The sequence below is a fragment of the Symphodus melops genome, assembly GCF_947650265.1.
Source record: "Symphodus melops genome assembly, chromosome: 14".
Classification (NCBI taxonomy): domain Eukaryota; kingdom Metazoa; phylum Chordata; class Actinopteri; order Labriformes; family Labridae; genus Symphodus; species Symphodus melops.
In genome coordinates, this window is record NC_136704.1 from 21,052,715 (window position 1) to 21,079,048 (window position 26,334).

At 40.5% G+C, this 26,334-nt stretch overlaps 1 protein-coding gene and 1 long non-coding RNA gene across 3 annotated transcripts in view; both read right to left on the reverse strand.

The window, feature by feature from the left end:
- Window positions 1-15,765, reverse strand: part of dpp6a (dipeptidyl-peptidase 6a) — a 205,729-nt gene extending 189,964 nt beyond the window's left edge. The window contains exons 1-2 of one of the 2 annotated variants that reach the window (XM_079360889.1): window positions 15,437-15,765; window positions 15,257-15,321 (exon numbers count right to left, since the gene is read on the reverse strand). In XM_079360889.1, the coding sequence (XP_079217015.1) occupies window positions 15,257-15,313 (57 nt within the window). In that variant the 5' untranslated portion in view covers window positions 15,314-15,321; window positions 15,437-15,765. Of the gene's footprint in view, window positions 1-15,256; window positions 15,325-15,436 lie in introns of both variants that reach the window. The other variant, XM_079360888.1, reaches the window with a different exon arrangement.
- Window positions 15,766-19,572: 3,807 nt separating this feature from the next.
- On the reverse strand, window positions 19,573-26,045 carry LOC306834747. Its single transcript, XR_013780534.1, has 3 exons — window positions 25,751-26,045; window positions 24,311-24,379; window positions 19,573-19,745 (listed from the first exon to the last, which is right to left on the reverse strand). It is a non-coding gene; the product is annotated as an uncharacterized lncRNA (long non-coding RNA).
- Between the last annotated feature and the right edge of the window lie 289 nt (window positions 26,046-26,334).

Genomic DNA, 26,334 nt, shown 5'->3' on the forward strand with positions numbered 1-26,334 from the left:
TCCTCCAATACCTGAATAGCCTCTCAAATATGATTATTGGAATTGTCTGATAGGCTGGAAACGTAAGTGTCTTTGCAGTGACTTTTAAAGCTTGAGAAAAGTTCAGGCTAAACTGATTTTTATGCATAAAGAGTCTTTTTTTTCTCCTTATGATTTAATATATCCTTTTCAGGGGTTATTATTCAATCAAATCATTGTTACTGTCAACTGGAAGCTCGTTCTCTTTTTCTATTACATATTCAGTCCTTTCACGATGCTTCACTTGTGTTGCATCAGATTACATCTGCTCCCCCCTCCGGCATTAAGATTTATTGCAGAATTAACTCACTTAAATAAAACAACAGTTCCTTATCATGTTGCCATACTTCATTCTTACATGAGAGTTTTTAAACTACATCAGTTAATATAGAATTATGCCAGTAAAAGCCTCCTTTCTGACATCTTTGAGATTCTTGTTGCTTTGGATCAAGCTGCGTTCATACATGCTTCGGGAAAAGGCTGTCTTTCATTACCAGTCAAGGCCAGTGGATGCAGGATATCTTGTGTGCACGCCCATTTAGGAAGATTAACTACAGGAATATGCTTTACTGTCTGATAACGGGAGAGTCATATCACATTGCCCAAGGTGGTTTCTGGGGCAACAGCGTGCCCATCAATCAGCTGAGTGTAATCTCAGTACAAATCGTTGTCAGCATGCAAATTAGTGTCACATTTCACACGCTGCCTGTGTGTACACAGCAGAGAAATTGGAAAATGTCTGGTAAATAACACAATAAAACTGGATCTGTGCTGTGCATGTTAAGAAAGTGGCTGTGTGCAGCGTGTGCAGCAGATGTGTGACGGCAGTGCAGAGACATAACATCTAACTGAAATGGGAGTTAGCAGGGGAAATAAATCTTTGCACTTAAGTCAAAATGGTCAATGTCACAAAGCAACACATTGTTGTTACCTTTTCCTTCCAATAAACTCAGTTGACAGTCAAAGCAGGCATACAGGAGTCATTTATTCTTTATATCTGGGGGGTTAATGTGCACTACAATTTTTATCAAAATATTTTTACGCAGTATTTATTTATTTAATTTTATGTAACTGTCATGCTCACACTATGACTTTGACAAATCTGAAATAAATGAGATAAAACATTATTTATGGGGCAGGGTTGGACGAGAGAAACTTTGTCAGAGTTCCAAGAATGGCTGGATTCTATCCAAATCTTTTCAATTAATTGGTTACTTTGGTTGTCAGAAGCATTCTGCATTTCCGCCAGCCAGCTCCCTCCTGGGCATGTCTTAGCTCCTCATGATATCATCATCGCAACAAGTCAGCACCCTTCGCAGGGGGTGCTGACAATCACCAAACATGTACAACTTGAACTATAAATGGCTTTACTATGAACAGTAAAGCCATTTACACATCTGTACCTATATGCCATAAAGTTAAAAGGGAATATGGTCTTCTTTTCATTGTCACTTAGCATGTTGTAAAATGATGCTGTGGGTGGTGATAACTATGAGCACCAGGGGTAAAGTTACACTTTAAGAAGTCGTCTAAAACTTTTAAATCCCAGCTTTCTAATGCTCCAGCACGCTCATGGAGACATATATTAACTTTATCCTAAAGAGAAAAGTTAATGATGCAAGGAAATTAATCCCCGAGGCTCCAGCTTTCTGAGGAATATCATGCAACAGAGTGCACACTTGTATGCACCACAGGTCTATTCCTCTATACACTAAACCAGGTTAGCTTAAAGAACACAGCTGAGCAGGCGGATTTTAGGACGCTGCACCTGCACATCTGTCCCACTTTCTGCCGTCTTCTACAGCCTGCTGCTGATTTTAGATTTGTAGGGTCTCTGGAGGCACAAAATCCCATTAAGTGAGACTAAAACAAACAGGCAGTGAGGTGAGGCTCAGCAGTAGTGTAATTTCAGAAAGTTAGACACTGCTGTTAAACTTTAATGACGGCTCAAGTTGAGAAGATGGTTTGTGGCCTTACTGAGAGTCCCCTCATCCGACTGATTCCTTGTCATTTCACCACAAAACCGCTCATCATTACCGGCTGACATTGAACAGCGTTGGCCCTTCGCTCTTTATCCACCTGTATTAATGTGCCAGCGTGTGTGTAGATGTTTTGGCATCACAGAATAGATCTGTGTTTGCGTGCCTCCCCAGGATGATTTACAAAGCATTGATTTGGCGGCCTGAAGACTGGAGCACAATAAAACTGTTGTTTATGTTCAGGCGGCGAGTGTTCATTGTCAAGGGGAACAGCCTCATGTTTTAAGGCGATGTAGAGCGCCATGGGACTTAACACCACAAATCATCCCCCTTTAACTGCAGGAGACGCGCCGACAGATGAAGCCTGCAAGATCAGTTATACTCCTGCTTTTTGCAATAAGTCAATAAAATCGCCTCGGCTGGTTGTATGAAAATGTGCCGTGGAAGGGTTGTGCTATACATTTCAATAAAGGCTGCAGATTGGAACTGCAGCCAGACAAGGACAGAGCTCAGAAAACAATATATATATAAAAGTCAGGGCCGAGCTAGCCGAGTGCCAAGCAATCAGGCCAAATAGGGCTAAATGGCTGCTGAGGTTCAAATGATTATGTGCAGAACATACAAAGGGGTTTCAATTCACTTTTAAAGGGGGTAATGAAAATCCCTGCACTATTAAAGTGCCAATTGAAGCACATATGCTGACAACAAATCTCTTTGAACACAATTCCTAATGATAGTTTATCTAATAAAGTACCAAACATGTACATCACTGCCCACTTAAGTGTTTTTGGAAGAAAAAAAAATGCAGTTGACTAAAAAGAGTCTTTTGATGCGTCTTGGTGTTGTGGTGTTATTTCTCGGAGGATCTTCAAATATCATGTAATATCTCCTTTAAGCTGTGCAACCCAAAGATCATATAACAGCTTTGACTCGAGATACAAAATGTATCTTACAGGGATGTTTAACAAAACGTAGATTGGCTGAAACCTACAGTGAAAAACAAAAACAAAAAAAGACACCCAACGTTTAGGCACATAACGTGATGTCAAGGCTACAGACCTTATGTGTATTAAAGTGTAAAAAAAAAAGTTTGAATGCTCGAGCTATTTTTTATCACATCAATTATAGCAGGATTAGGCAAAAACAATCTATAACAGCCTCCAGCCAGAAATGCACCAAAATGAGCACCACCCCTCGAAACAAAAGCCGAAGCATAATGGTGCTCCGTTAATTTGAACCAGAAAACTAAGCCCCTTCGGTGTGCACCATACCTTAAAATTGGAGGGTTCCCAACATGCAAGGCTTCAGCTGATCATATTCAAAGCTTGTACAAAGCTAATATGCTTTCAGCTGAAATGAAGTGAGGTGGCTCTAATTAAAAGATTTGACCAGAAGGTTTCTTTGTTGTTTGGTATACGTCAGTGTGCAGAGGCATGCATGAGGAACCAGGAGCTAATACAAGGTCTTCCAAGAGCTTACTGCTGGAAGGCTGAGCTTTGGATGAGGATATAAAGTGTATTATTTGACGACCTAGATATTCTCTGGAACACTCTTATGATGATAATGAGGAAGAGGAGGAATTATGGCATCAACAAAAAATGGTTTGCTGTAATTGGGTAAGTGTGGAAAGGTCTTCCAGTTTTGTGAAGAGCCCTTCTGGTCCTTTAAGAAGACACTTGAGAGTCTCAGAACTCCAAACCAAACAGCAGAAAAATCTTCAATAGAACAATATCAATGGTTTAATTTCTTCTGCCTATACTAGACTGTAAAAGTCACTTCGATCAATAATAATCAATCAGCTCCAGCAATTGAAATAACACAAATGATCTCCAAATGCCACGTCTCTTAAGCAGTCTTTATGGATTTTCTTTTGAAATTACAAAGCCAAGACATTAAACATTTACCTAATTCTAAAGACAAGGCCTTTTAAAAGCAACAAAGACTTTTTGTTTCAGATAAAATGTCCCTGTAGTAGCTGGACACACTGGATTACTTTCAGTAGCCTCAGCCCACACACTCTGAAGACTGTAGCCTGGGAAGGCCTTAGTGTGCTTTCTCTTAATAAACTAAAAGGCACAGTTATGGATCTCATGGGCAGAAATGCTGCGATTAAACTGCCAAACTTAAAGGTTAGAGGAGAAGTCCACCCACACATGGAACTTACATTGTTCTGCTATTTGAGATACAGTACATCATAAAGCACATTTTCAAATCAGTTGAACTGGACCATTAAAAACATTATACTGACAGCTTTTTAGTCTACAAGCTCCATATAACTGTCTGAAAATGTCCAGAGCTGAGTTTTCCAAAGTTCATATAAAAAAAAAAAAAGTATGATTGTTGTAACATTTCTAGTATGACTATCTGAGAATACCAGCAAAGCATGTTCTGGACCAAGCGGCAGCCGATGGTGGTGAAAAGTGAAGCCAATGCAAAAAACTGCAGTTCCTTTGGTGTCCACTTAAGACTGGCTCTTGATTCTCTACATGCTACATCAGCATTTATTATAGCACCACCAGGATTACTTGAGTGGTCAGAACTACGACAGAAGGATTTGCTCAGTTCAAGTCTAAGATCTTCAACGCTTCTATACCATTGCAGCTACAGAAGAACGCTTTACAAAACATATATCCAGTATATATAGATTCATTTTCTGTCCACTTGAAAACCCTTACTTCTGGAAAATACAGCTCTCCAACTTTATTTAACTTTCTTGGGATACACATTCACTCCTTATTCTCAGTGACAGCAATACACTGACATGATGACATGTTGATGTGTTTAAAGAGCGACACTTTCCGGAAGATGGAGTAATATTTTGAAATATCTGTCACGATGTGTAACTGTCACTTTTGACAGGTCATTAAGTCCCATGCTGTATTCCTCAAGTCTTACTTATTCATACAAAAGACACATCCAGTCAGTTTTTGAAATGAAATACGAGTGAGTTTATGCATTTATTTGAGCCTTTATTGCTATTGTAGAAAGCTTACTTTATATAAAATGTTTCTTTTGATAACTGTCTGCAACATGCAGGACGGAGAAAACAGGCTGAACAAACCAATGAAGAGGTACGACTGCACATAATTATACCCCGAGTGCTGTTGTGTGTGTTAAAGATAGATGAGGTTAAACAGTGTGAGTTCTTTTTTTTAATCTTGATTTACCTATCTGAGCAAACGCACAGCCAAGTCCGACGGCAGGATCAAACACGCTAACGCTATATCCAACAAGAGCCCAAAGGATCTTTGTTCTCATTGATAATTCCCTTTCATGCCGAAGTTAAAGCAATAAGGGAAGGGGGTGGGGTGGATAAAGCTATAGTTTATTTAAGGTAACAGCGGTCCTGCTGGTTTACGTGATGAGGAAGGAAAGTCCTGCTGTGACTCTGTCAGGGAGCACGGTGATGCTAAATGGCCGCTTAGGGAAGCAAACTGCAGCTTTCGTTTTTTTGGTTTTTTTTGCCACCCCAATCCAGACTGTCTTCTTGAAAGCGGAATTCACTGAAGCATAAAAAGTCCAACAGCCTTAACACTTCATAATAAAAAATAAATAAAAACCCTTTCATTTCTTTCCAGCCATTAGGAAACTGTTAATGTAATGCATTTCAGATGCCTCATTATGCCCCACTCTGCTTGTGTGGTTGTTGCAATGAAGATCATTGGACCTTTAATCCAGCAGAGGGCAAACTTCAACCAGGACTCGGGCGTTTAGCTCCTGCACGTCAGCAGATCGTGACACTCTACTTAAACCTCTTTGTTTAGAGTGCTCATTTGCATTTAGAAATGTTCCGATTCCCTTTTTTTTTTTTCCCCTTCAGGATACGGACTACCAACCAAGCAGCAACCTGCAGTGTTGAAAAATGAAGCCAATTTGGAATTGCAAAAAGCTGCAGTTCTTGGAGTTTCCACTTCAGAACTTGAGGCTGTGAAAGCAAAAGAATCGCTGGAAGGTCTATGGCGGATTTTTTTCCGATTGTATTACCCCTCTGGTTGTAGCCGCCTGCAAAGAGATATAAGAAATGCTCCAGCCATTTGTCTGTTTCTGGATTGATCAAAAGTTAATTGGACATGTCTTTTCCAAAATGGCTACGGCCCCCGTCAGGCTTCACAACCAGTCTTCAGAAAGTAATGGCTGACGTCTCTGAGTCTAAGCTCTTGTTTTGTGCCATCCATGCTCCGAGCCTAGAGATGTGTACTGGTTAAAGCGACACTTCCAACAATTACCGGCAGTGTGATCATTAGATTATAGTTTTACCTTTTAGCTGCTATCCAAAACTAACTCAGCATTGATTCAATAGGTCGCCACCAGTGTTATATGAATCAGTACACTGGAGGAACTGTATCTTAAGAACACCATGCAACAAGCTAAACCACCATTAGCAACAGCTCAAGCCACGACTAATCATTTTAATTGTCTTCACCAGTTTTTAGCCGTCTCTACGGCAAACATTTTCAACAAACAATGACATTTCTCAGTTGCAACAGTTGTCATGATGTCTGTGTGGAAATCAAACATGGCTGTTCAATGTGTTGACATTCTGTTCTTATTTACACAACTTCCCAGCTTTTATGAAATCGGGTCGAATTGCGGGTTTGTTTGTGATAGCAAACAGTGCTTGTGAAGAATAAAACAGCACTTTTCTTTCAGCTGGGGCTTAAAACAAAATCGATTAACACTGGTATACTCGTTCACTTGTTCACACTGTGTTTGACACTCATACCTGTATCTTCCTTTACAGTACATGCTCTGACAGCAACACATGCTTTAGATACAGGGAGATGAGACACTTTAGATATCTACTAAGTCCTGTTCCACGGTGGATACGTGCGGGATCAGATGGCTCTATCTGCAAAAATCAGCGGCTGTTTTCTGTTGTGCTACCATAAGTCTCACGGGGCCTTGTTGACTGCCTGTGATATGCCACCAGATGGGCTGTCATGACCTGAGCGTTTTGTCGAGCCAACCACTCACTCAAAGGGTGAGGGAGGTCTCCGTGACTCGTGCAATTACACTCCCCGAGGTGTCAATCAACCCGGGGAAAACACAGAGTTACAGCAAGTTACACAAACGGAGCATTTCGACTCCAGACATGTGCAGGTATAGGCCTTCTGTTGTATGTGCACGTTATTTCAAAGCTAACATAGTGTTGTTTAAGGTCCTGTTTCCTGAAGGATTCCCTTTGTGTGAGTGCCTGCAGGTGGAGGAGCACGACTGCATTACCTAATGATTCACTCCACAAACCGGCGGGTACGGAAATGCCACGACAGCAGAATTAGCTTTCTGCAACACAGTTAACAAAATAAACATTCGACCTACTGGTGTAAAAAGTGAGGAAATCTGTTCTGTGTGTGTGTGTTGCATTATTCATTCCTCAGGGATAGACCTCTCAGACTTGGCTCTGAATGCAATTTCATTGTGTGCTCTCTAAACAAGTTCTCATGCAAATACACAGAGAGGGGCAAGGTGGATTTGTTTTGTTTTTTTTACCAGACACAAAGCAAAGACGGTCTTGATCACAACGCTCGTGGACGCAAAGATGAAGCACTGCGAAGCTACAGATATGCTGAAGGCGGAGGTGGAAGGCAAGGAAGTATAAATCCTCTGCCAATATGTTTTCAAGCACCCTTACTCATCATAAAGCTCCGCTGAGGAGTTTTTAGCGGGTTATGAAATAAACTGAAATAGGTACGTATGCATTTATATGACCTTCAACAGCAAACAAGACCCTCAGAGATTTATTCTTGGTTGAGGTATGATACGAGCTTATACTCTATAAGACTTTTCAAGTCTTCTGACATCCAAAGCACATTTACAACACAACACTGAACACAAGTATCTGGCCTGAGGACACATCAGACCGTTGCTGCAAGAGCTGGGGATCGAATCCCCAACCTTTTAGTTGAGGGGGTCACAGACTCTACCAACTGAGCCCAATGTGCCCCAACTGATAAGTTTTAAGTTCTCCGAAATTCGCTGAGTAAGGCGGATGGGATGGGTGTACTCGTATATAATACTGAGACACGCCACATCACGATCGCTCGGGAGCCTCCACCATCACCCATCGCACACGACCTGATGTGGAACGATAATTCGTCCCGTAGCAACGCAGACCAGGCTGGGTGCACCACTTTAAACAGCTTTCCTCCCACATTGGGTCATAAACATGCATTTAAAGAAAGGACTCTCGCAGCGTCACTTCGGGCTAATTGGTTGCATTGACAACAGTACAACAACCTTCGCGCAGGTTACATAAACATTGAAGATTAAACGACTGTTCTTATTGTCAAAGTGATGAGAGTCCCTCTGGAGACGCACAGTATACTGTAAGATTTTCATCACACATGTTCTCACATTGGAGCACAGTTAAGTTGAATTATTTGCTGTGATGAGTTCATGGTGTGCATGTTTGGTATGTTTTGCACAGAATCAGCCATAGTCTATTTTTTTTATACTGTGACTACGCTGTAGAAGCTGTGTTTTGATCATTCCCCCCACAAAAAAAAAAAAGAATATTTTTTGGTATCTTTTACATGAGACTGTTTATTCATCCACAAGTGCCTCTTTCTACTTAAAGTAAGGATGAGAGTTCTGACACGTGTGGTAATGGTTGCAGTGTGATTGATGTCGGGGCTCGGTCCTACAGAGTCATCAGCATGAGTTAAAGATTACTGGCGCTAATGAGCGGGAGTTCAGAGATTTTAAGTGCAGAGATGATCAAGATAGGCAATCTGCCATTTTACAAAGTGTACAAAAAAGAAGAAAAAAAAAAAGAAAGAAGAGAGAAAATCAATGTTCATTTCCATAGACTCCAGTGAGGGAGTCGGAGTGATAAGCGTGCATTACAATGGGCCCACAGTGTAATGAGAGCAGGATCAATACTTGGCACGTTCAGGCTGCTATTGGCCAACAAAGCTGTGGTAATTAAGAAGTCAACCCTCAATCCAAAGACCTCTCAGCTTCGCTCCTATGCTGCTTGATATATCCTTTTAGATGTAACGTGTGTGAATTAGTGATTTTTATTCTAATGTAAGCTCATTAACAGCAGAATAAATGAGTCTTAGACCGAAAAACACGCACAAAGCCATGTCATAATAAAACAGATAAAGAACAACCTCAGGGAATTTATTTAACAAAGCAAAAGTGCAATTCTTTCAGCTGACACATTCAGTCAATGATCAATTTATATTTGGGCAGCAGCCACTTATAAATATTCATAGCATGGGAGCATCAATTTACTTGTGTTTTTTGTCTGTGTCTCCGACAAATTAAACTTTAATATTCTCATTATGGAACTATATAATTTAGGAGAGTCGGGGGGGATTTTTTCTGGGCTTTGCAGATGCAGAGATGAGCAAAGTTGCAAATGGTGGGGAAACTGGTTGAGCTAATTGGGATTTAGTGTGCGTACGCAGGACTACAGGGCTGTCAAGGGCCGAGATAATCAGAGCAGCCCGCTGTGACCGTGACGAGACAAAAGAAAAAGAGTTTGGAATAAATCTTAATCAAAGCAATGGGAATCATACAAAGCGACGAAAGACCGGATTCATTAATAGAAGGGGGGAAAATAAAGTCTAATCTTTTTAGAATCGAGATGTTAAGATTGCAAGATGGTTGCACGAGGTTGAGTTTAAAACAAGAAATCACTGCTGCAAATATGATACTGAAAAAAAAATGTCCCACAAAGACAGAGCATGCCTGCCAAACAAGTATTAGTATTCTAGTACCACACTGCCCTCTAGTGGCTGTCTTGTAAACACACCATTTTTTTCATCTTGGCTAAGTTGCAACTCAACATTTCCCCCTCCTCTTTCGGGTGTGCAAAAGAACCATTAAAGAAATGTGACCAGTTGAAATTGAAGAGACGTCAGAGAACAAAGGGAGAGTATACTGAGCTTCAGATATTTAAAACAAACAAAAAATATATTGTTTTGCTGCTTTTTTTGTTTTGATGCAATATGGCAAAATTTTAAAAAAAAGGAGAGGTTTGGGATTCCCTCAGGTCACTATCTGTCTTTTTATGAGTGGGATACTTTGAATGTAAACAGTATAATATCTTGGATTTATATAGTGCCTTTCAAGAAACACGAGGACACTTAGTAGTAATAGGGGACAAAAATAAGAAGAACTGAACTGAAGAACAGCTGGTGTTTGAGAAGAGTTTTGAAAATCTCCTGAGAGGCAGCAGTGTAGATTTTGGAGTTGCCTTTTCCAAAGCATTAATTCTTCTATACTCTTAAGTTATTCAGCAGGTGTTAACATGTAATCTTCCTGGTGTGAGATTCAAACACAATGTGCCAGTCTCTCACTGAATGCATCACAGAGATTTAAAGGAAAACCAGACCCTGACAGTAATCCATACAAAAGTAATCAGTGCTTAAATGAGTACAAGTTGTTCATTCATTACAACTGTGCAGATTATTTTCTGGAGGGAAATGTTTTTCGATAAGATGTTCACATTATATGCATCATACTGACTGAACAAGTCGCAACGTCTCTTCTTTTGAAGCAGTCGTAAAGGTAGTAAGCAGTTTACATGGAGTTCAAGTTCGTTACGCGGACGCATTTATCCAAAGGGCCGTTCATCAGAGAGTGAGTACAACACAAGGAAGGATCTGGAAAAAAAGGAAACAATGTCAGTAAGAGCAGACGAGCAGCTTTAAGTCCGATCAGACGCACAGATGCTAACAGGCAGAGCACTGAGGCGAAGACAGCTGTTCCTGAGCGTTCTAATCAGCATCAAAACCGTTTACAATATAGTCATTATTAACAAAACCATCATCATCATCATCATCATCATCATCGTAGTCGTCATTCATCCAAGTGTTAAGGTGTTCATGACAGCGCTTCACAAAAGAAGAGAGTATTGACACGAGAAGATTCAAACCAGACAGTTTGGGGTATTTTCACTTTAAACAAACGACTCTCATCAAACAGTGTCACAGTCAGGCTACACTGACTTGTTAATTAACAGATGTGGCTTCGCTGTTCTGACAGATATTGGCTTATTTTCAAGATATTCCGAGATCAAATGTTGTCTTCATCTTTCATTTAGATCACTGTGGGAGGACAACTCTCCCAGTGTCTGTCTGAGGTGGTGTGTGGCGCCGTGTCGGGCTGTGATGGCCATGTGCTGAAGCAGATACAGAAGTTCTGCGTGTGGGCGGTGAGAGCTGGCATGGAGTCGAAGGGGACTCACTGTCCAGCCTTCCTGAGGTGTCGTGGGACAAATCAGACAGAACACCAGTGAAGGGAAGCTCCCACTCGACAGCCCCAGTGAAGTCCTGGCTCTGGCTGCCCATCAGTGTAGAAAACTGGAGAAAACTGATGAGGACCATGTGGTAGGAGGAGTAGCATCAACATTGCTACCACCTGGTTAGCTTCCAGAAATGGAGCCTCTGTCTGTTGAAGGTGACGATGCAGTTTTGTTTGCGGTTATATAACTTAGTATGGGCAGAATTAGATGAGGGGTGTCTTATCCTTTCATTAGGGCACCAGTACATTGTGTTGATTTCAAGCCAGTGAGCAGATTTCCAGCTCTTTTATAGTGAACCAAATCATTTCACCCAGCTCAGCAATAAGTACTCCCCAATCGCTCTTTATTCGGTTTATCATTTTGGCTTTTAATAAATCCGACAAATTGACCGAGGCTGCACTCTATGATTGTTATAGCTATCTGTGTTGTACGGAAATGATTCATTGTAATTATACTTAACCATATGCAGACTATTTTACATGACGTATAGTGATGGTTGCACGAAGTATTAAACATTATTATTATGACGTTGAACTTTTTACTCATGCAGATTGCTGAAAATGATGGTTTCACTTCAATCACAGTGCAACTTTCCTACAGTGATGTCTTCATCAAACAAACACCAGAAATTTTTTTTTTTTTTAAATCCTTCCCAAACAGAAACCATCCCAGATAAATGTCACTCTGAGAGGATCATGTGGTGTCATACGAAGAAAACGGTTCACATAAAAGAGCAAGCTCATAGAAGGACACGTCACGATAAATCACCTTATCTCTACAACGGCTAATATCTACGTTTCTCAGAAGGCCTTTGATGTCGGACCCCAGACAGGAATGACCTCCCTGGAGTGTATATGTGCAGTTAGACGGAGTGATAATGTTCCAAAAAGATGAGCACAGCAGGGAGTAAAAAGGTTCTCAGAAGAAGATCAAGGATCTCGCTGCACTGCATGCTGGTCTTTGTAGGCTGCAGTCAGTGGACAAACTGTGTCTCATATTTAACCTGAGCCGTGAAAAAGCTGCTGATCTGTGATAAGACGGACAGCACTGTTGGTGTTACAGATAACTGGAACATCTCTCTGCATTTAAAAGCCCTTTAACGCTGCACTCCATCTACCTGGTAAGCTTCGGGAACGCCAAAAATACACGACTGAATGACAACTGGTAACATCGCTTAGGTCTCTTTTCGCAGTCAGTTTTCATTTAAAATGCAAGGAACTGCCGAAATCACAACACATGGAATTTGTATATATCCTTAAATAATCTCACAGCCCAACACATACTTTCTCTATTTTTATTTCAGGGGTTTAAAAACCTGTCACAGACTGTCAGGAGCTGATGACCATGACCATGTGGAGCTCATCCTGCAGGGAGGCCTGCACAACACATTCAGACCTCCTGTAATCAGAGTGCCATTAATCGCTGATGATAAGTCTCTGCGGTGTTTGGACTGTCAACATGACTGAAAATAGAAACTCCACAGAGAGACAGAGGAGTCATCAAAGAGAAGCTCTCTGCAGCACTGAAGCTTAGGACGGGAACAAATAACAGAACCAAAACAGTTTGAAATGGTAGACAAATCCTGCTGGCGGCTCAAAGTGGCCGAGGGGACTGACAATGAAACAGACGGAGCTGTCTGGAGACTGGAGAGGTGTTCACTCTGAATCTATTTTTTCCTCTCTCACTGTGGATGTTTAAGGGGAGATAAACCCCCCCACCCCCCCGCAGAATTAGAACAAGCAGTGAGTGAGAGAACATAACGGAAAATATTAACGGATACACAATCATATCAGCGACACACAAACACAGATACGAAGCGGAGCAGCTGCAAGTCAACAGCGTCTAAAATAAGCTGTGGGGTCTGTGGCAGCAGATCACTAGCTTTATGTCTCATGTAAAAACCTTACAGGCCTGTCGGAGGAGCTAACATAGGTCACCGTGCTGTTTTTCTTCACACGTTCTGCTCTCTCACTTTCTTTTCAACTTACTTTATTCATTACATTTAGCCATCTTCTAAAATTGTCACCATCACCTCATGTTGTGTCATTCGTTTGTTTCTGGGGGGGGGGTTATTATGTTTTTGGTCCATTTCTACCATAATTAGACATCTGAAGAGAGACAGGAAATGTTGGGGAAAGTGGCTGACGGCGTTCAGCAAAGGGCCAAGGTCGGACTCGAACCCACGGCCGCAGCAATGAGGACTATAGACTCCGTACGAGGAGCATTTTGCAAATCTGCTACGTGCTTCAAATCTGTAGTTATCAACACGTGGGGGGTCTCAGAAGTTTGTCCTCTTATTATTATTGTTAATTTGAGCTGTCTTTATTTTTTAGGCTTCCTGAAAACACATCTATGTATATTAAATAAGACCCATGGAAGGGGAGGGGAGGGGGGGCTATAAAGTCTTCAAGTTTGCAGGTTGTGTTGTCAGTCTCTCCTTCTTTATTTATTTTTTGAAAATAAATAAAAAGTTGGTCCAAAAAAAAAGTCTTAAGAGGTGCTTTTTTTAAACTTTTTTTTTTGTTGAGTCACATGTTTTGTTTCACCTGAGGTTCATTACAAATCTGATTGGCTCTGGATTGCTACATTTCTTAATGAAGGAGTTGCGTGGTGGGTCCTGAGGACAGACCCGATGACAAGAGCTTCCTTTAATAAGAGTCGTTTAGTCAAGTCTCCGGATGTCACGTCACACTGAGAAGAAAACGGTATCACATTTAAACAGAAGTGCAAACCCACACAGCGAAACAGTTTGTTTTAATTCCTGTCCACGCTTTTCAGGACTCATTTAGCAGATCATTATAAACAGCTCAATGAGGGAACAAGCTCCTCTTCAGTCGATGCACTTCCTCTTCAAATATTTGTGGCTGAAAAATCCATATTAGTAAACAGCAGAAAATGTGCAGAGGACATTCACAGTGTCGGAGCCGCTGGGGATAAATAAGCTCTCATACTTCATCTCTGCTGATCGGGCTTGTTGACAGAGCCAGATGTGTTGGGATCGACGGCAGCCCCCCCCCCCCCCCCCCCCCACACACACACATACACACACACACACACTCAAACACACACACCAGAGGCCTCAGCTTCTCCTCGAATGGTTTCACTGGATAGACTGTATCTTTTTTTTTCCTCCCACATTCTCCAGCCTTTCTCCCCCGTCCTCCCTTTCATCCCACCTCTACTCTCACACTGTCAGCCTCACACCCCTCCCCTCCTTTCCTCTCCCCATCTCCTCCCTGTTGACTACACGTCCACACAGCAGCAGCAGCAGCAGTAGTGTAATATGGGTCACAGGCTTGCTAAAACAGTGCTGAACAGTGTCATCATATTGGAACAGACCGTGGATCAAATGAATTGCCATTTATGGATGGAGAGATGCGAGCAGGAAAGTACAATAGTATGGAACAAAATGCAAGTTTGAGCACCAGCGTATCCACAGCTTTCATTGTTTTCTGAGAAATAGTTGCAAAATTAGCATTTTTCAAAACCCCACACTGGAATATATTGCCCAAAAGCTTCCAGTTACTTGAAAAGTAGCCACAACCGAAAATTACCCATATGACCTTATGTTTCATGCAGTGTGTAATTGCTTTGAGGGGGGAAAGAATTAGCAAAAACATTCAAATTTTGCATTCATTTTGATTGCTCCCCCAATCTGGATAACTTCAAAGCTGGAATCGTTGTTCAAATCGGCCACGAAAGAGTTAAACCTTGTTTGGCACCTGTTTTGTCAAAAGATTTTATTCCTTTGAGTTTGAAAAGGGGGAAAAAATCACTTTCGTCATTTGCTTATGAATGATCATTTCGGCCAACAGATGCACAGCACTGCATCTGCAGAGCCCACAGATGCGTAAAAACCCCAATATGTTTAAGACAATCTCTCAATCCGCTTTTCCATAGATTGCAAATGTCCAGTATGTCTTCCACGTTGACCAAAGACTTCATGTAACTAATCAGAGCGTGCAATGAGAAGCGAAACTTCTTTGGACAAGTCTTTTCTTACCTTTCCCCCCTTGGAACATCTGCGATACGCATTTGTGGCTCCAGCCGTTTGGTTCATGGTGTAAACTTCTGCCAAAAAGCGTAAAAGTCGATCAGATGTTTATTTCTGAGAAGCTCAAAGTTAGAGGGTTTTGTTTATAAGCAGGAGGAACACGCGTAAATCTGGAGACGTTTGGTTTACCTGGCTCGCTGTTGCTCCTCTTTATGGGCTTTTAACACGCGTGTTTTGACATTCACAGTTGTGTTATATTCACAAGATATCTTCCCAGATGTAATCCACAGAATTGAACGAGAGCCTCTGTTTGTTGGTGAGCGCAAAGTATCAAGAAACGAACTGTAAATCCGATCCAAACTTTCCAACAGAAGCAGTTTGTAAAAGTGTCGATCTCTGTTATATGGGGGTTTAACTCCTTTTAAATTCACGCTTTCCCGGATGATATTTCCAACACTCACCTGCTCACATTGACGGAGATGTGTGTTTGTGTGTGTGCTTGTGAGAGCGCAGCAATTGCGCATGCGCATCCCATCTGACAGTTTCTGTACTCCGGGATGAAGAAGGAGCGTGTCAACATTATTCGCCCACTCCAAACAGGAATAAAGCCTAAAGGACTGAATTATTGTACTATCTACAAATATGAAAAAGTTATACTACTATTTACAAAGGTTTTCATTAAAAACTATAAGTAAAAAGCTCACGTTTGTGAGGACCTGCTTTCTTTTTATCCTACTTTTTCAAAATAAAATGCACACTTTCCCCCCCCCCACGGTTGATCAGTCTCATTAGCCAAGTGCTAACACACAGAGACCTCTGACAAATTCAAATTATCAAACTGACATCAACAATACAAAGCGACAAATTATTTGTGACAATTACAATCATCGTGTCACCATAGTACGTGAATGGTTGGGATTCAATTAAAGCATGATGAATGACCGTGAGGAGGTCAAGCTTCCACTGAAGTGTGGAAATGAGGTGAGCAGAGTGGAGCTGAGCGGAGACTGAGCTGCTGTCACTCGCCATCAGTAAGGATTAAAACATTACAGATTAGCTGCTGCAGTATTATTTGTGTAATTTAGACAGATGGGTGTTGAACTAAAGAAACTGACCTGCTGAAAATATACCTTACTCTGAACACGACAGGATAACTCACTCATAATCATGGCCTTGCTCAAGGCTACCTCAGCAGTGCTCAGGAAGTGATCTGACCCCTCTTGGGCGACCCTCCAGTTTCCAACACCCATCTTTACAGACTGAGCTACCGCATATAAAACTAAACAAACACAAATAGTCTCACAATAGAGTAAGTAAGTAATCTGATGGCTGTGGATATTTGCTGTAATGAACAGCTCAGCTTCTGTTATCTCGCTCATGGACTCTCCGGTAGGAAACATCTTTTGAGAGACAGACCTCTAAAGATGTCAGAGCTCAGAGACGTGTCTCTCCACTTTAGATCGGCCTGTTGACAGAATCTATCGGCAGACCATCAGTCAATACAAACGCCCGCCTGTCAGTGTGTGTGCGTGCAGTGGTGCCCCCCGCCCCCCCCCTCTCTGACAGGTAAGGACGTCTCAGGTTCGACCTCTACACCTGATCCGAGCTGTCACTTTCAGGGTTCAGTCTGACCCGTAGATTGACTCAAAGGGAGATGTCAGGCGTCACTTTCATTTCTTCCACCACCAGATTTTCCCACCATGGAGAAGACAAACTATAATGTCGTGTGAATAAGGAGATCTGCGTCTGCAAGTCACATCCAGGAGCTGCTCTTTTGTTCTTTCTGCTCCACTGGGCACAAACATTAACATATATTCTTATTCTCTTACAGCCTCATTGATACAGCTAATCATGTTTTTCTTTGAGCGCCTTTTATTGTTAAAATCAGTAGGAGCATGTACAGCCTTTGTATTTCATTTATTTTTGTCCAGAATATACCATAGAAACCTGAAAAACTGAAAAAAACTGTTCCTAGAATTTTTAAATAAAAAATAGTTATAGTGACTGATTCAAAAGGTGAGAGAGAGAAGAAAGAAGAATGACCTGGGGAAAAAGGTGAATCATCAGACTCCTGAAAACGTTGACGCTTTTGGAGGATAAAGAGTTTGGAGGTTCTAAATGTAAAAAAAAAAAAAAAAGTGAATCATTTTCAGAAAAGCTTTGTGGTTGATATTCAGAACAGAGAGATCTTCATCAGAAGAGCTATTAATTAGACAAAGAAGCCCAGACCGGTGAATAGACACCTTTGGAAATTTTTAAAATGTAGGGAAAGTAGCTTTAGCATTATAGAAACAGAGTCCTAATGAAAGAATCTGTGGTGTATCTAGTAACAGATAAAAAATGTGAATCAGCTTGCCATATTGGTTGCCATGGTTGCAAGTGCTGTCTCCAACTAACTTTTGAACAACCTAGAAACGGACAAATAGGCGAGTCTCAAGCCTCAAGCTTTTTAGTTTTTAGCAAAGACATTTTTCATTGGGGTGTTTATGTGATTCCCGGTGCTTCTGCTGCTGGCCTCATATATACTCAATGAACGAGCAGAGTTTTACACTTCTTCATCGGCTTCATTTTTCAACACTGGAGGTTGACGCCTCGAATTCAATAAAACTCATCAGGCAGTTGAAATCTTAAAGTGTAGGTTCTTCATTTATACATGAAGATTAGATCATTACATTATTAGATCAGCCATTCTTTATCATTTACAGATCTGTTACAGCTTTAATACCTAACCCCGTAAGGCCCCATGTTGTAATTTTTACGACAACACTTAAGGTTAAAAAATGTCAGTCAATGTCAAAAAAAAAAAGGTAAAACAAAAAATGCTTATGTTTATCTCTATATTTCGGCTTTATAGGCTTAACACTTACATACAGAAGGAGATACAGGATAATAATAATAATAATAATAATTTTGATGATCATCCAAGTAGATATGTTCTAAAGTTTCTGTGTTTTTAGCTCCAAACTCCCTGTCGATGTGTCAGCTCATTCAGACAGAAACACAGCCTGGGTGGAAACCAAGAAGATAATCCTTTGATTGAATTATTTCAGTCTGCAGAAGCCTCGTATTAGTTTCAGATTAACTCTTGATAAATTTTTACACAAGGCGAGGAATTTGATTTTCTTCCCCATCTCTTCCTTTGGATTCACTTTTGAAAGGGATCTTTTCTTGGCTGGTATACACATGAGGAACTGCATCCTTATCCAATTAGCTGTTTCAATGTAGCTCTTCTTGACATAATCCCTTTACCAACTTTAGGTTATTGTGCAAACATTTCAATATTAAAGGAGGTATTTTAAAGATGAGAAAAGATCATTTATATTCTGCAGCTAAAACTGCAAAAAAAAAAGAAGCCAAAAACTTCCTTTAGCTGCCTGAGAATTCACAGTACTTTTCTTATCTCAAACATCCCGCTGAGGATGGCTGAAGTCATCATCCAAAAATCACAAGTTTGAGCATTCACAGATGAAAAACAAGCCTCTCTTTGGGAATAAACAACATAGTTGACATCAATCAAGAGTTACCACGACAGCAGCGCCGCTTTATAAATGCTGCATCCACCCAGATGTATTTTAACTCTGAAAAAGCGAGTTAGATCCAACAATCAGCACAATAAACTGCAGCAGGAAAGCTCCGGAGGACTGAAGTCTAACGGTCAGGAGACGTTTTGAAATACCAAGAAAGTAAAAATCACTGTGTGGCTTTCATACAGGAAGCCTCTACACTCCCAAAATGAACATTAACATTTGACGTCTTAACGGTGCACCTGTGTTAATATTTTTATGTTGATCCTCTTCATTTCTACTGTGTATTGTGGATGTTAAATCAGCATTGCTGCTTTCTGTGTCGCCGTTACCAGATAATGGTCTCTTGCAGAATCGTGTTCTGTGGGGATAAACTCATTTTGGAGGTTTGCAGGTTTTGTTTTCTCCGATATCATCCTTTAATGCCGTTAAAGACGACTTTACTGAGACAACAGACTTTCTGAAATGGTGCAGATTTCAAATCGGAAATATGAAGCCAGTTTGATTGGAAGTGATTTGGTTGTGATGAGTTTGTATAGTGCTTTTCTAGTCTTCTGAATCCACATGGTGTTTTTACAGCAGGTCACCCCTATACATTCACACCCATTGACACACCAGTGGCAGAAGCTGCTATGTAACATGTATATTTTATATCTTTGTAGGGAGTTAAAGACAAGCTCATGATATTTGATAAGGAATGAAATTTCACATTGTTACGTTTCCCGAATTTCAAGGGGATGCAGGGATGAAGAATAATTAATAAATCGGGATCATTTAAAGAAACAAAAATAGAAATTGTAATTAAAATAAAATAAGGTTTTATTTACATGATCAAGTACTAACAAACAACAAACAACATGAGATCTTCAGTTTCAGCACACGAAAACGAGAGAGAGTTCCCCCTCCAGCACACTGCACTTAAACTCTGCAGTCTGATTAGCGCAGGTGAGACCAATTTCCCCGATCATGGCCACCTGCAACAGAGAGGGAAGGGGGGGGTGAGAGAGCACACCATAATGATGAAAAGGAATTCAGCAGAGTTACTAAAATATGAACTGAGACTTAATGGGAAAGAGCTGTGTTTAGAAGTTTTCAGTCTCTGATTTTGACTTTGAAAGGAGTGTTAAAAAAAAAAAAAAGGTCATCCCATAGATTTAGGGATTATAGGGGCTGCTGGGTGAATACCAGTCCACATCTGCTGCCGCCTGCAGTCCTGCCTGCTAACACCTCTGGCTGCTCTGCAACTCATCGGGTGCCAATTAATCCTGGATCAGCGTATAGACAGCTGCTCTTATACTCAGTGTCTTCATGGAGGTGAGATTGTGTTAAATACAATTTTCTTTCCAAAAGTAGCTAAAATTGCATCTACTGTTCTGCCAAGTGTCTGGAAACCATCCAAACGGTATTTAACAAAATAAAATCTCTTAAAGAGAAGTCTTGCTCTAAAATCTACCAGGAAGAACACTTGCAAAATGGTCTTCGAAGCTTACTATGTGTTGTAGGACTTCATGGTCCAGTTTGATTATTTTGTTTTATACTGCCATGCAGCAAACAGTTTTAGGAACAGGAGTCAAACTCAACACCCGGTTTGACGAGGACTGTGTACAGCCTCTGCAGATTGGAAGCACTTGCTCCATTATCAGAGCCAAACTAGTAAAAAAAAAAAAAAAACAGTTAAATACTGTTATGCTTTCCATGAAGTTGTCCAAAACGCGTTGTGAATAACAATCTGAGACTTATGAAGTTTAAACAAGCATTCTTAAGACTGCTTCAATGTAGTTGCCCCAAAGGATTGCATTGTAGCCACAAGAGTCTTGCTGCTAGCTCCTAGCAAGAAGTATTGATGGGGGGGGGGGCAGTTAGAAGACAAACAAAAATATAATTTACAAACTTAATTAAATTCATTAAAAAAAGAAACCCCAGGTCAAGAAAATACACAATTTCCCCTTAAAGAAAATCAATATTTGAAAGTCTAAAGTACTTAATGAGGATTCCTTTTCTTATGCAACATTACTTCACACATGAGGGTGTTTTTTCTTTCTGCTTACAGTATTTATGGCTGATTCTAGCTCAAAGTGATGAGGGAATATGCAATAACTGATTCTGAAGAACTTGATACCAAAAAATTGATCCGATATTAAATGAAAGGACTACTCTAATTAAGTTGATTAATTAAAAAAAAAAAAAAAAAAAAAAAAAAAAAAAAATATATATATATATATATATATATATATATATATATACAGTATATATATATAGAAAGCATTTATTGCATTCTTTCTTCATATTAACAGAATTACAGTGGTGCATAGCTTTATGAGCGCTGACTGCGAACACCTACAGAGTGTAATTGATGCATAAATCTTGTAAACAAGAACAGCACTAATCTAAATTTTAATGACCGCTCGCTGTTCAGATCTCCCTACATTCTTAAGCAGTGTTATAGGTCCAAAGAGGTAATACAATCTCATTCAGTCTGTTGAATATATCATTGCTGCAGTACACAATGTGTGTAATAGATGACTCCAATAACGTCTGATTCAGAACTCCTGCATGTATGATAGATATAGTATTTCTAAAGTTGCCGGAAATGTAATCTTTGTCTGCACTAAATTGTCATAAATGACTATCCGAGGGTGTGTGTGGGGGGAGACAACCAGAAAGGGGAATGACTCCACTGCCATAACATATGGAAATGAGCTGAGTGATCTTATTTTGATTATAGCCCCGGTGTGTGAGAGGATACGACTCCATTCTCTCAGGCGGAAAAGCTACTTGACTCCTATTTCCAAAGAGGAAATTGTTTGTTTGCAGCTAAACTGAGGCCACAATATGTCAGCACTGTAGACATAATTGCTCATAATTATGTGTGCAGAGAAAATACCAGCTGATGGTTGTTTGTTGAGAGTGAAAACGTTCAGCTAACGATTTCAAGTTGTTTATGTTAGTTTATATATATATATATATATATATGTTGTTTTTTTTCTCCATCCTCCAGCAACACATTGTGCTGTTGGGTCCTCATCAGAGTAGATCAAAGTTTAATTTAGTTTTCTCGTCGTAACAGAGATATTTTAGCAACCTGGAGTTCAGATAAACAGCAGAACCAATTTTCCTGTCTGAGCCGGTTCTGTATTCTTCAAACCAAAAACCATCAACAGATAATTGAGAACACAATCACATCTATGCTCTTCAAGCACAATCCTATCACACATTACTGCAACAGACTTGATGCAGAGGAGAAACCCTGTCACACAATGCACTTAGATGCTAACCACAGATAACAGAAGCCTGTGAGAGGGAAGCTGATAACACGTGAAGATGAAGCTGTAAAAGTGGAATTCTTACAAGTCGATGTCATTTACAACTGCAGTAGTATCATTATCATACATCACACACACAACCAGGTGCAGATTCCCCCATTTCACCCGATATGCTGAGAGCCATAATTTGCTTTTTCACTTCACGACACACTGATATCAGCACCATCAATCTGCAGCCGGGCCGGTTATTACTTCAGATCAGTCAGCCTTTTCATTTCCATTGATGGAATATCTTGTGAATTGTCAACACACATCGGCACATTATTGGTGATAACCACCTTCACACTCGAGTGCGTGACAGAGTGGAATGACATCAGGATGGATGGGCTGCGATTTTCATCTCACACCAGATCTTTGCAATTTGTATCATACAGTATGCTTTTTCTTTGGTGCTGAAGGACCCTCAAAAATCTATATTCATCATGTTATCATATGCAACAAAGAAGTAAGTGGTAAAATGAATTAACAATAGTTTTTTTTTTTTTTTTAAAGTATAGTTTGTTTGTTTTTTCATCTACAGGAAAAAGCAACAGCATGCTTCTTTATACACTTCACGAAAATGGAGGTGTTCTTGTGAAGATCAGAAGTGTGTGTCGGCACTTCTGATCTCGAAAGAATAAAGTCTAAAAAGTCATGTTCACATCTATCCAAAATGGCAACTGGGAAGTAACAACAGTGAGAAATAACTGGAATTGATTCTCCTCAAAGAAATGATGCAACCCAATCTAGGATTAAATCAAGACCGGGATAGAAAGCCTCAACATGCAGACTATTGATTGACTGGAGTGAAGGAAGTGAACAAGAGCCCCAAACACAAAGATAAATGATGCACTTCAGAGTTCACTTTGCAGCATGTGAGCTCAAAATTGGGGAGTTAAACAGAAGGTTTAGCGGTGGGAAACGTTATAGTAAAGCTTTCTACTGAGCCACTTGACACTGTATGAATACTCTTCCAACACAACACAAAAAAAAACATTTTTATATATATGTATATTTATAATAAAAGAAAAGGCTTTCAATCAAACCACATATTTTCTGAAGTAAATGTATGTTAATTCTGTAGTCATTTGAGATGTGATAGATCTGTGTTAAGATTTGGATCAGATACCCGTGGTTGTGTGTCTATAAGTGGGTACAGTATATGTTTGCACCGAGAGCTAATCCAATTGCCGTTGCATAATTTGCATAGAGATTATATGAGTTTTCTTTCCAAGGTTTTGCATTTATTTTCTCGCTTTTGAGCTTCAGAAACATGGAATGTGTGACAAAACGCCTCAGCTTGTTACTTAAGGCTGTGTGAAACAGCTGACAACAACACCAGGTTAAGGTGCATTATAATCGGTTCAGTGGGTGAGGTTACACGAACGTCAGCAGAGAAGCAAAATACTTGGGAAATACCAAAATGATTTTCCCCTGCTTTAGTTAAACAATAGAAACATAGCAGTTAAGCTGTAGTCTATGTGTGCAGGAAGAAATATTATGCCCTTTTTAGGGTTCATAAATCTCATTTATGTGTCTACTAAAGTACGTTCACAATCGCCAATGTTCAAAAAAGTGTCTGTTTTCATATCTGCCTGTATTTCTAACGCCCAGAGTTGTACCAACCACTAGAGAGAGAGAAACAAAAACAGGGTCCCCATGTGTGCCAAGTCTGCTCTGATTGGTCGGCCAATCTGCTCTCTCATAATTGGTCAGCTGTTCGGCTTTGTTCTCTGATATGTTCCGCCCCTTTTACCACATTGGGACTGCTACAGTCAGTTCGAGGGGAGCTTTTGCGCTTGCTACAAAGAGCCAATGGGCTTGGATCAGTGACGTCTTTGTCTTGTGACGTCACTCCAAACATTTTCAAGGAGGGGGGCAAGGGACCGAGCGTTTCATGTGGTTATTGCTACTGCTAACAGGAAGATGTAGGAGAAGCTGCCTTTCAGCTGACTTTGAATTTTTGCACACAGATGTGCCTAAACATGCACAAGACGCCTGGAGAACACACTAAAGAGCATAGGACCTTTAGCATGAGGATTTAACAAAGAAAATACTCAAGTTACTTTCCAGTAACTCGTAGTTACAAGTAACTATCTAGTTCCTTATTGTCAGCAACATGCCTGACCCAAAGGTGCCCGACTGACATATGATCAGTGACACATGATGCTGCCGTAGAAGAAGAAGCAGCACTAATGATCTCGTCTTGTGCTTGTGTTGTATTCAGACCAACTCACAGACACCAGCTGAGCGCCCAGGCCTTCTCCTTCTCTGCTTTATTATCAGTAACTTTTCCAGCTGGCACACTAAAAGAAAAGAAAAAAGGCAGAGAATAGAAATAAATGAGACGTGCAGCTTCACTGAGCTTCACAGATCATCAGTGGTTCTGTCGATGCACTGCTGACTCAGTTGTTGTACCATATGGTCGCTGACTGGCTTTCAGGACAGAAAAAGCATTTTCAATTTTCCTTCACAGAAAACAATAAAGGCTTGTTAAATACACATTTATATAAACATTTAGTAACACATTTTAATGTCACTGTCATTGCAAAATGTGCTCATTTTGAGTTTACAGTTTGTCAGCACTCAGGGGCCCCCTGCTGGTCTAGGGCCTCTGGACATCTATTATATTAACCTTTGATGTCAGTGCCTTTAATGGTGCTTTATGTCAACAGAAGTAAGTCCAATAGCTTTTGTAATTTGTGATGGAGGACTGTTTGGTCTGGCACTGCAAAGCATCTCTTCTACAACCTAACAATCTGCCATAACCTTAAAAATAAGACACATCTGTAGGTTTTTAAGTGTTTTGTTTTAGATAATATCAACGCTAGGCAATAAAATATGACACTTCTCGAGCAACTTTTGGCAGATATGTGGGTATGTTTATCGGACCATCATCTGTTGTGATGCAGAATGCTTAGGTTTGAAGACCTGCAGGTATTCAGATCTGTGCCTCATTTAACGAAACACGAAATCAGCTGCTCTCGCTGTGTGGGGGGAGTCCTGATCTCTTTGTGTAAGGGGTAAATGGATTGTGTGTGGGGAGGGTATTGCGTGCTGCGGAGGTTTAAGCATCTTGTGTTTTGTGTTCCGTGGGTAGAAACATTTCAAACGAAGAGCTTTGGGGCTTCCAGGTCTTTCTCAGCTTTGGGAGATGTGTAAACAGTCACGTAGGCCTTTTTTCACACGAGGGAGAGATTGCGCCCTGCCGGGTGGGCAGTGGCTCAATGTGGCGTGATGGAAGGGGCCTCTTTCTCTCCTTACCGTATGAGGAGAGAACGCTGAGTCTGCCTTCGAATAAATATTCATTGAGACCACATCGATCTTGGGGATCTTCACTGAATAGTTCTTGTCACTCTTTATTCTCAGTCTTTGGTAATAGAAAAATCCCACAACACTACTTTTTAAAAAATCTCCCTTAAGTTTGCGAGAGAGTTGAGATCAAGTGTTTCTGACTTGTTCTGCAGTGCGTGGAGGATTAAAAAAAAAAAAAAAAAAAAAAATATATATATATATATATATATATATACACACACACCTTCTCGGAAAGAATACTTTTCTGACTCCACAGGTGGAAAGGATTTGTTAAAAACTGAACTGAAAGTGTTGGGGGGAAAAAAATAGATGTTTATAACAATTTTAGCAAGAAAAGCTTTGGAGGGTTTGATGGCACTCACTTCTGAAATCAAAACACTCTTTCATCAGCGCCTGAAATGGATCCTTTTTTTAAGATAAAGACAACGCTCTATCCTCTCTCGCCTCCCTCCCTCTCGTCCCCTTTAGCTGCGGTTTCTGCTATCATGGCGTTTCTGATGGCTCAGCGGTTCTCATGTATGATATTGATGAGAAATCACGTCACGGTGTCATCAGAGCTGTAACACTGATGGATTGCGCTTTAGAAAGCTCGGCACACTAAACGAGAGGTTAAATTAAACGATCTTGCCAGAAAGATAAATCGCCGCTGGCTGCCGCTGAGTCGTTACCATGGTGCCCAGATTATTGGCAAATCATGATGATGAACCTGAATATGCATCTCTAGGCTCACATGATAATATGGAGATATGGTGCAGAAGGGAGAACCTAGAAAAATACTGGCAGTGTGATAATCTTTTATTTTCATTTTCTAACTAAATTTTTCCAGCTTCTGTAAAACAAAATAGCTTTCACCAGCTGTTTTCCATCTGAAGTAAAATCAAACCAAGTGATACCATCAATCAGACGTATTACCTCAGTAGATTCCGGCTGAGGGAGTGGAAGTTGC